At 45.0% G+C, this 11,288-nt stretch overlaps 1 protein-coding gene across 1 annotated transcript; it reads right to left on the reverse strand.

Annotated features, from left to right (window-relative positions):
• Positions 1-7,667: 7,667 nt before the first annotated feature.
• On the reverse strand, positions 7,668-10,044 carry LOC126162604 (cuticle protein 21-like). Its single transcript, XM_049919214.1, has 2 exons — positions 10,009-10,044; positions 7,668-8,339 (listed from the first exon to the last, which is right to left on the reverse strand). The coding sequence occupies exons 1-2, from the start codon at positions 10,018-10,020 to the stop codon at positions 7,719-7,721; spliced, it is 633 nt and encodes a 210-aa protein (XP_049775171.1). The 5' UTR covers positions 10,021-10,044; the 3' UTR covers positions 7,668-7,718.
• Between the last annotated feature and the right edge of the window lie 1,244 nt (positions 10,045-11,288).

Raw genomic sequence — 11,288 nt, forward strand, 5'->3', positions numbered from 1 at the left:
CATCCTGTAAAGCAGTGGTAGTCAACCTCTTTTACCTACCGCCCAATTTTGTATCTCTGTTAATGGTAAAATTTTCTAATAGCCTACTGTTTCTAGAGTAGTGGTGATTGTAAAGTTGAGATAGAATTTAACTTTGTTTATAAAGCAGAGTTACAGCAAATTACAGCATTTAATAAGAGTTACTTACCGAGTACATTACGTAAAAATTTTGTGAAAATCTAATGAAGATATTTTTAGTCCCTACCGCCTGCAGACAACTACGAAACCTGGAACGTGCACTGGTGGGCTTTAGGGACCAAGTTGACTACCACTGCTTAGAGTACAGTGAGGACAATACACAACTAAATTTGTAGGACAGTGTGTGATGTCCTTAGGTTAGTTAGGTTTAAGTAGTTCTAAGTTCTAGGGGACTGATGACCTCAGAAGTTAAGTCCCATAGTGCTCAGAGCCATTTGAACCATTTGTAGGACAGCCGGGGAGTATAAGTTGCAGGGGGCGAAATTCAACACACTGAGCTGCCACCTCTAGCAGCAACAATGTCTCCCTCTTGGCTGGTCATGATTCTAACTGATGACAGATACGGGTACGTCATTCAGTGATGTTTAAACCCTATTCGAGGGATCATCGATCTTTACTGGCTGTCGGATAGTGGCGTAGTAGTAATTCAAGAACTGATGTTTCCCGTGGGTGAGAGGGCTGGAGGATGTAGACGGTCATTGAGACACACGACACCTTTTTTACCAAGGTAGTTCTGGACAACACGGATAACAGGCGGTTTTGCGTTACCTTGTTGGAAGTCATCGTCACGAAGCCCCCAAATATATGGCACCGTTACTGGCCTTAAGATGTCAGAAATGAAACAGATGTCCAGATTACATGTGCGAACTAGAGGCGATCGTGTTGTGTACTCAGAGGCATCCCATACCATCACCTCACGTGTTGTTCCTGTATGGCGACGAGGAATGATGCAGTCTGGCAACGTTCGTTCTCCTCTGAGCGACCAAACACGGAAACACGGATATGTCTATCGTAATGCTGTACACAGCTGCCGCTTCGAGGGAAACCGCAACAACGGTCATCGAGCTGTTGGTCCGTGGTGCTCGACATGTCGTCCACTGCCCTTGTAGTTTCCTGTCTTGCTACAATACGCCCACTTCGCTGACTCAAAGTGCGTAACGTGGCTGTAAGATCCAACACGGCCGAACAACTATATCTACCCTCTCGGGCTCCACACGCCTGAACCAGTTGAGACCTCGCATGGCGTTGAGTATGATCCTTCTGACCCATTCAACCCGTTTTCACATAACAATCGTTGGATTCCGACCTACGCGAACAGCAATATCGCGGATCCATTAAGAGCATTCTCGATAGATCACGAACCCGGCGCTACTGAATTTCGACTCGTCCTGGTAGACGTATCTTCTCCTTACACGAGGCACAACAATTTCTTCTCACAAGTATTTGTGACATCTGGACGAGAAACTGATTGGGTAATCTTTCGTTATATGAAAATTGTAGATGGCGTTACTCCGGCAATCCTTGTGCAGTTGCTCTGAAATGTTAATCATTTGAATAACCAAGGATGTAGCACATTTTATAACAGTTTGATGTTTGTTGCTTGTCGTCTTCACGGCGTTAGAACTGCAATGGCCACCATTGTTCATGATGAGTAAAGACTTGCTAAGTGGTGCGGTAGCCGATTGGAAGAAGTTCTGCCTTGACATCAACATCAGTTTTAATTCGTTCGATAGTAAAGGTAGATAACCAGTGACATGAAATATTGTGATTTCAAAATATTAGGGAAACATCACAAACAAGTAATAATTCTGGCAATATAAACCAATCAACGCGTTGTTTCCAACCAGCACGATGCTGGACACCACAGTTCTAACACCATCAAGACGACGTGCAACAAACGTCAGGCTGATATAAAGTGTGCTTCATCCTTGGATACGGAAACAGTGTTGCACAAGAGTTCCACATTTAAGCCAGCAGTGCTACAATCTTCTTATCTCATAAGCACGTAGAAGGCAACAACGTGTTTAAGAATAGGTTGATAGTTGTGCCATGACAGTAAAAAATGTCAATTAGAGTACTCGGATTCGTAGAGTAGCGTCGAGGCAACGTTTATAGGACCGACCGCATTGGTATATAATATGCTAGTAAGCTGATGAGATGTCGTTCTTCAGTTGTCCATAGCTTGTGACAATGCCCGAACCGAAAATGAAGGCTGTGCAAGAGCTATGAGGCGACTAGGTAATTAATACTCGTTGCTGTGTAGTGGAAGAAACAATGGAGGGCGACGCACCGAAACTAGGGTGTACCACTCCTGTAGCCACTGGAACTTTGATATCATGGAATATTGTGCGCAGGAACCGTCATGCAGATCGTGTGTATATGAGGCGTCAAGCTACCTTCGCGTCGAATATCGCTTGCCACGGGAGGGAGTCACAAGCTGCGACATGATCGCGAATTGAACAGTGATCCGAGTATAGTATAAATTCTCTTTACTTCACCTCTAAGGTCACAAATTTTTTGTCATCAGACTACCGGTTTCGGCCTATAATGACCATCTTCAGATATGTTTTGTAAAAACTTGTCCTAATCTGATGATGGTCGTCATTGACCGAAGCCGGTAGTCTGTTGACAAATAATTTGAGACCATAGAAGTGAAGTAAAGGAAATTTACAGGAGAGAGCGCTAGCAGTTAGCTCACTCACACACACAGAACGCTGTAGATCATGTGTCATAGTTCTCGTCAGGTCTGAGTCCCAATTTAGACAGCAAAGTAACAGCGGAGGCTTTCCGCACTGGTGAAGAACAGGAACACATCATTACCGATCAAAAATCTATGCATTGGTTGTCACTGGATGTGGCGGTGACTCGGGACAAGGTGCAGACTGTTACAAAAGGGCAATTATGTTATGATGGACATTTTGAACCCTGGTGTGGGTATCGATCCAGGGTATCTGCCACTGTAACTTGTTACAGATGTCCACGACAGACTACATCCTGCTGAAGAGTAAAAATGTATCTCACTAACATCCCCGAGGCTGTGGTTAAACCTAACTCCTTGCTGGATCCTTTCTCTGAAGAAGCGTGTTCGATAGTACCGTAGAAGATCCTGTTCGGAGTTTGGAAGATTTGGAGCAGAACTGGTACCTAGCTGATGCTTCGAGTTTGTCCTTACTGCTTGCCTGGATAGCAAAATCGGAGGAATGGTATTGGCTTACGATTCCCAATTAGCATACTGCGCTGTAGGGTAAAACTATTTCATATGAGACCTTGCGAGATTCCAGTTCATCTCTCGTCACGACGCCACCAACCGGTTGGGATGGCAGACTCACCAGTATGGATTGGTTGATCATTCTCAGGGGGGACAGACATAAATTGCACATTATGGAACACATTATTTAATTACCACAAAGCTTGTAAAGACACTTTATAGTGCGATAAAATAAATTTTCTTTGTGAACCATGAAAATGATACTAACACTTTTCGTGGCAGTCAACCTGCACCCCTTATTGTACAGTAGCTCGAATAATCATACACCGTATACGAAACTGAGATAAGAAATGATTTAGGAAACAGGCTTCATAGCATCGTGCTACATTTAAGAAGTAACGAGGCATTCAACACGTCGCACATCCTCTCTAATGCTTCGCAGAGCGTTATGCATCGAACCATGGCCCGTCTCATCTTATTTGACCGTCGGCATTCACACACGAAACTGCAGCTCTGTTGTTACCTGCACTGTATCACTATAAAAGTTGCAGTGTTACTTGTTAGTAAGCAATATAATTAATCTGATAATAAATTATTTCATAACTGAAAAAGGGAAAACTTTAATGCCCATCTCCGTATTTGTGTGAATACCCCAAATTGTTGTTGGCAACATATTTTTCGAATTAAAGAGTTGTCAATGTCTCCTTTAATTTTGGATAACCCTTTACTTCTGCAGAAATGACACAGTTTGTGGTTTCCTGTATAACAGCATAAGGACCAAAAAAAGTATACTATTATTTTGAGAATGTTGTTCACTATCTATACAATTCTGTCAATTTTTTAACAAGAAAAAGTTACTAATTTTCTGTGTAGCTCACCTGTCTGAAGTGAATTCTAACACTTCACCTCTTGTAGCTTTACCTTCTTACCAAACTAGTGATGTAGTTTAGACTTTCTTTCAGCTGAAACACTTGTATTTAAGGTAATTCCATTTCTTAAACTGATATGTATCTGTGACAACCATTATAACCTGTCATGAAGCGCAAGATTCCTGTGACTTTCTAAGCGTTCACCTTTCCGGGTTCCTGATTTTTTTAACGCCAATATTATGCTTTTGATCATTTTTAATGTTGGCTACTTTATGAATATCTTTGTAAACACTTAAATCTTGGTATTAGTTGCATATTTTACCCATTTAGCTTTTTTTCTTATTTTTCTCTAAAATTAACATCTTCTACGAACAACTGAATAAAAAACTCTAAGAAGAAAATGGCTACATCGAGCTTAAACAAATTGCTTGATCACAGAACACTGAATTTATGTTTGAGAGAAGCGAAGCTCAATCTCTGGCTGGGGAAATTGCTTCAGGTTTTTCTAGGTTTACATGAATCTCAAGAAAGTGAACGCAAAATTGTTTCCTTCGAAAAATGTCGTGGTCAAATCCTTCACAATGTTGCGTGTTTAACCAACGTTGAAAAAATTCTTTTTTTAGGTATACAGGGTGTCTAAAATATTTTGGGTGAAACTGAAGCAGGTGATAATGGGTCCGCAATCGATTATACTGAGATAGGGAACCAATGGTCGGAAATTCATATTTATTATGTTATGGACATACACAGAGTATACCGCATAACAACAACACAGCTTGCGCATGGAGTTCTGCTGCATTCTCGCAAAGATTAAAAAATATGTTCAAATGTGTGTGAATTCCTAATGGACCAAACTGCTGAGGTCATCGGTCCCTAGACTTACACGCTACTTATACTAATTTAAACTAACCTATGCTAAGAACAATACACACACCCGTGCCAGAGGGAGGACTCGAACTTCCGACGGGAAGGGCCGCGCAATCCGCGACATGGCGCCTTAAACCGCGCGGCCTCTCCGCACGGCGCAAAGATTCCAGTGTACAGTGGAACAGGCGGCCGGAAAGACATAGGTATTCATTCTTTCCGTGTGCTATACGAGATTGGAAGGTGGTTAGATGAACCCTCTGCCAGGCACTTAAATGTGATTTGCAGAGTATCCATGTAGATGTAGATATAAATGTAGTTGTAGATAAACAGCGTACATTCCTGACCAACAAACAGACATACTATACACAACTTAGCTCATTGCATGTGTGTCATGTGACAATCGCATGCGTGTGATGTCCTTAGGTTAGTTAGGTTTAAGTAGCTCTAAGTTCTAGGGGACTGATGACCATAGATGTTAAGTCCCATAGTGCTCAGAGCCATTTGAACCATTTTTGAACAATCGCATGCATCGCATCAGGCATTAATCTGTGTCACACGCACACCATTATCCCAGGAGTCAGCTGTCCATTCCATCAGACGACTTGTGATGTGTTCTTGGTGAGGTGACTTACTGTGGACACTGCATGACGCGTGGTCAAAGATGGAACGTTACTAGTCACAGGAGTTGGCAGACGTGTGTTTAATGTACGGTGAACCAGGAGGTAGTGCCCTAAAGCACCATGAAAGTACAGAGAACCCTTTCCCAACAGGCATCATCCTAATTGGAGAAGAAGTTTACCTCTGTGGATACCAGCTTACGAGAGACGGGATCGTTCACGCATTGTGAGCCACCCCAAGGTTCCCGTCAAAGACACGTCCGAACACCAGATTTTCAGGAGATGGTGTTGGATGTTGTAGCCTATCACCCAGCAATACAACTTGCCCGTGAAACGCACACTCCGAAGGATACTGTGTGGAGAATACTGGTGGAATAGGTGTTACACCCTATCACAAAGAACGTGCAGGGCTGTAGCGCCGAACTTCGTACAGTTTGTATTGTTCGCGGATGAGACCTGATTCACTTGTGATGATGTTTTCAACAGCTGCAACAGACATGTTTGGAGTGAGGATAACCCCTGCGCCACACACATCGGTGGCCAGCAGCAACGATATTCTGTCAACGGATGGGAGGGCACTTGCTGCCTCACCGACTAACTGGTCCGCGTTACCTGGTGTTCCTACCAGACACGTTGCCAGAGTTTGTGGAAGCTGTACCCGTTATCGTCCGTTCACCAGCCTACTTCGATGCTAAGGTCCGCGAGCATCTGAACAACATGTACCCTTATAGATGGATTGGAGGGAGAGGTCCTTTCCCACGGCCAGCAAGATTTATGGATCTCACAGCTCTGCTATTTTTCCTCTATGTCAAGACGTTGGTGAACGAAATCCTCAAAGAAACGAGTGAAGACCTGCTTGCTAGGGTCCAAGCAGCCTTTCTCCTGGTACAACCGACACCAGCGATGATTGTGAGATTGCGGCAGAACTTCATGCGCCGTTACCATGTATGCATTGAGGCTGGCGGTTGTCACGTTGAACAGTTACTATTAGCTACGTTGTTGTTGTGCAGTGTGCGTTTTGTATGCCCATAACACAATAAATGTGCACTTTCGACGATTGATTCCTTATCTCTGTATAATTGGTTGTGCGCCAATTATTATCTCAATTTGACCCAAAAAGTTTGATATACTCTCGATTTCTGCACAATATCTGGAGGGTGTGAAGGGATTTATCTTATCTTCTTATTCAGAGATAACTTCGCTCAACTGCTCTGATTATCCATCTACCTCTGTCACAGTAAAGAACTCATATTTGAACATGCAAATGCCACGCAGTTAGCACTAAGTGGGACATAATTATCTAAGCGTCACAGGAAGACTGCTTGGAGTGGCTCTCATTAGATCGTCCTCAGAATTATTAAACCCAACAGGTTGACGGTTTAATGTCTTTGAGATGAACCAAGGCTCGTTGCGATCAGGAAGTACAGTAATGAAGTACTACTGAGCGATTATGTTTCTTTGCGTCTCAGCTTTGTTATCAGCTCTGTCTATCCAAGTCACCTTTCCCTGTACTCCTATCGTTCATCGGCACAGATCGTGGCAATGCAGAGGGCAGCATGGATCTTATAGATCCTGCTGAATGCGTTACCATTCATACTGGTTGGGAACTCTTTGCGAAATATGGGACATAGCAATATGAAATGTACGTAGAGGATTAGTTTAATATAAGCAATGTCCACTTTCCTGACGTGGAACCAATCGTGACAAACAGATAATAGTACAAGTAAAATGCAAATGTACTCGGGACGAGAAGGTTATAAAAAAAAAAAAAAAAGCGAGATTTGGTACAGGCGAGGATGGAGAGAATAAAACAGTTCAATATAGTTCGTGGTATTGCAGTAATCAGTGGAATCAAGCCTGCGATATTGTACGCATCAGCTGTTAGCCTTGCTTCATGCATTGTGAAAGCAAGTAACCTCTTCCATGCAGATGTTTACAGGAGCAAGAAACAGTGCTCTTAAAGTGCATGGCGAAATGCCTCCAGCGACTCCGTAGGAAATGTGGCTGCTCCCTCAAGTCTAGAATTACATCTTGGATAAAATTGATATGAGTAGGATTTTTTTTGATACTGATGTTTAATTACGAATATATAAATTTGTACATGATGGTTATGAGTGTGAAAGATGACGCATCAGGAATCTAGCCGTGGTAAGCCTTGCCATACGCCAGCGCAGGGGCAGCGTAAGCAGCCCTAGCGATGGGGGCGGCGGCGATGGCGGGGGCGGCGGCGACGACCGGTGCGGGGTGGGCTCCGCTCTCCCTGTGCACGACGGCGTTGAAGCCGTTGACGGGGTCAGCTGTGTACTCGACGGTGCGGATGGAGCCGTCAGGTTCGGCCAGGCTGTAGCTGCCCTGGACAACGTCACCGCTGCGCGTCTCCTGCTGGTTCTTGGAGTCGCCGGTGAGCGCGTCCTGCACGCTGTAGCCGTAGCTGTACTGCGGGTTGGGGTCGAACTCGGCGGCGACAGCGGCAGGGGCGGCAACGGCCACAGGGGCGGCTCTGACGGCGGGGGCGGCGGCGTACCTAGCGATGGGGGCGGCGGCGTATCTGGCGATGGGGGCGGCGGCGATGGCAGGGGCGTATGCCCTGGCTATGGGGGCGGCAGCAATTGCTGGGGCGTATGCTCTGGCAATGGGAGCGGCGGCGATGGCGGGGGCGGCATAGGCGCGGGCGGCCAGGGGAGCTCCAGGTGCGTAGACGGCGGGTGCGCCCAGGTAGCCGGCTCTGGCGATTGTCACCAGGGCGGCCAACACTACAAGCTGAAAGGAAATGCGTTATCGGTTTGCTGCCTTTTATACGTGACAAAGGTCTTATTTCAGAGCACTAATCATGGATGTTCTTAAATTGAGCTGTTTTGCTCTCTTACTTTCCCAACAAAGCAAGTATTTAACGCAGCTAAAATGAATCTGAAGTGAGATTTACTTGTTTCTGTTGATTTTAGTACAAGCAACGGCCACTTTGTTATTCAAAATATGGTTCAAATGGCTCTGAGCACTAAACTTCTGAGGTAATCAGTCTCCTAGAACTCAGAACTACTTAAACCTAACTAACCTAAGGACATCACACTCATCCATGCCCGAGGCAAGATTCGAACCGGCGACCGTAGTGGCACTTTGCTATTGTGGTGGTGGTAAGCTCCTATGGGATCAAACTGCTGGCGGCATCGGTCTCTAGGCTTAGACACTACTAAATGTGACTAAAACTAACTTACGTTAGGGACAACACACACATCCATGTCCGAGGGAGGACTCGAAGCTCCGACGGAGGAAGCCTCGCGAAACGTGGCAAGGCGCCTCAGATTGCGCAGCTACCATACGCGGATGCCCACTTTGCTGGCACGAGAATGGTAGAGGAAAAATGCAGACATGCACTTGACGAGGTGATTAAAAAGAAGAAAAAATTGAACCTTGGTCAAGCAAGATATTTAATAGTTAATTATCATCTCGACTGTTACAAACTGATCTATACCATCCTACACCCAAAAGTTCTCAAAGGTCTGAACAGCTTCTGTAACACCATTGTCTAGGCTCTTTTATCTGCCACTTAAACTTGCAGTACAGCAGTAGAGTTAGATTATGAAGCAAAGCCTATCTGATACGAGACCCAAATTTGTATGTGATAACGACAGTTAAAAATCTATTGGAAATGTAGCTTCAGTTACGAAACGTAGTAGCGTACGAAAGCTACGGTGTAGTACTTCACAGTAAATTAGTAAGTTAGTAGAGGCTTTGTAAGATAAGTTGGAATGAAGTCACAATGTCGTGCAAGATTTGGAAGAGCTGTGTGTGGTAGGAGATGCAAAGGTACGTAACACTTCCAACAGCGATAATTTAGTGTTGAAAAGTATGAAAGTGCACCGTTTCTAATTGACGTGCCTTTTTGTATGAGTGGATTACTTGTAAAACGTTCTACCTCGGAAATATCGTCTGACGATCGAATAATGCACCATACTGTTGCGTGGCAAAACATTTGTTTATGATGTGGACCAGTTGCATGTGTTTGCAGGAAGCACTGATCATATGACAGTTTTTACAAATTTCGCAGAGTTCTTTAATACGATCTCTCCGTACACTACACAGAGCTACGCACCGTTCTGTCAGATTCGACGGATATTACGGTCGTTCGATACATTTCATTACGAATATGTACTGAGTTATGAACGCCAGCCAACGTTTACCACCTACGGCAACTTCAATTATGTAACAAACACAAATACACACACCCATGCCCGAGGGAGGACTCGAACCTCCGCCGGGACCAGCTGCACAGTCCATGACTCCAGCGCCGAGACAGCTCGGCTAATCCCGCGCAGCTACTATCTCCTCCACGTCGGTCTCTTGTGAGTACTCTAGCTGATCTGTGTTTGTGTGTGGGTGTGTGACAGAGAGAGAGAGAGAGAGAGAGAGAGAGAGAGAGAGGTTGCCTCACCTTGCAAGCCATGCTGGTGCGGTTGTGGCAGACGGAGAGCTGCGCCTTGTGACCAGACGGCCGCTGTTAACCGCTTATATAGCGCAGCGCCACCCTGCGGTGACCAGCCAGTCATGCCGGCTCCAGCCCGGTCTGCCTCACTTTTCCTGCTATCCACGCAAAACCCGACCCTGCCCTGCTGCTGCTAGTTAACTCCTACGTTCTCACAAGTGACAACACAAGATTTTGCGAACAGCGGTTCCTCACCTCCATTAACTGACAATAGCTTTTCTATAGCTCCACATCTTCCGCTACCATTTTAGCACTGGTGTAATCCATGTCTGTACATGAACAAATCTACTACAATCTGGTCACCTGTAATTCCAAAAAAAATGCCTCTAAACGTCATGATGGAATTGAAGCAATGAACTGACTTTTCTTTTGGATATATATAGTTAAGGCTCACCGGACACTTGACCATCTTCTTCTTCTGTGCGAATGCACAAACAGTGCCCGAACTCTTACGGGAATGGGTAACGCGCCGCGAGTAATGAGTAGAATGGGCAGGGGCGCTACGAATGTAGTGCGGGACAATACGCTGAGAATGTGGGTTTCGCGGGAGGCGTGCCAGAGATAAATCCCTGCAGTCGCGCTATCCTCTGTGTCCTCGGTGGCTCAGATGGATAGAGCGTCTGCAATGTATGCAGGAGATCCCAGGTAAGAGTCCCGGTCGGGGCACACATTTTCATCTGTCCCCGTTGACGTATGTCAACGCCTGTAAGCAACTAAGGGTGTTCATTTCATTGTAATAAATAATACACTTCTAAAATTCCATCTTTTATTAGGTTCTTACTGAATCACAGTGTATATTATACAAAGCCGGTTCCTGTAGAAGGCACTTTCTTTCGAGTGAAATATCGTACTTATTGTTTAATATCGTCGAAGCAAGAAGCAGCAATCAAAGTGCAGTTTTAATGTCTCTCTCATCCCTTACGCACACATCACTTAAATATTTCATTGCCATTTTGGTTAGATACTAGGTCGGCCGAAGTGGCCGAGCGGTTAAAGGCGCTACAGTCTGGAACCGCACGACCGCTACGGTCGCAGGTTCGAATCCTGCCTCGGGCATGGATGTGTGTGATGTTCTTAGGTTAGTTAGGTTTAAGTAGTTCTAAGTTCTAGAGGACTTATGACCACAGAAGTTGAGTCCCATAGTGCTCAGAGCCATTTGAACCATTTTTTTGGTTAGATACTAGGTCTTACTAGTCAACGGCTGTACCGCAGTGGATGCGCCGGTTCCC

The sequence above is a fragment of the Schistocerca cancellata genome, chromosome 2 (genome assembly GCF_023864275.1).
Source record: "Schistocerca cancellata isolate TAMUIC-IGC-003103 chromosome 2, iqSchCanc2.1, whole genome shotgun sequence".
In the NCBI taxonomy this organism is placed as follows: domain Eukaryota; kingdom Metazoa; phylum Arthropoda; class Insecta; order Orthoptera; family Acrididae; genus Schistocerca; species Schistocerca cancellata.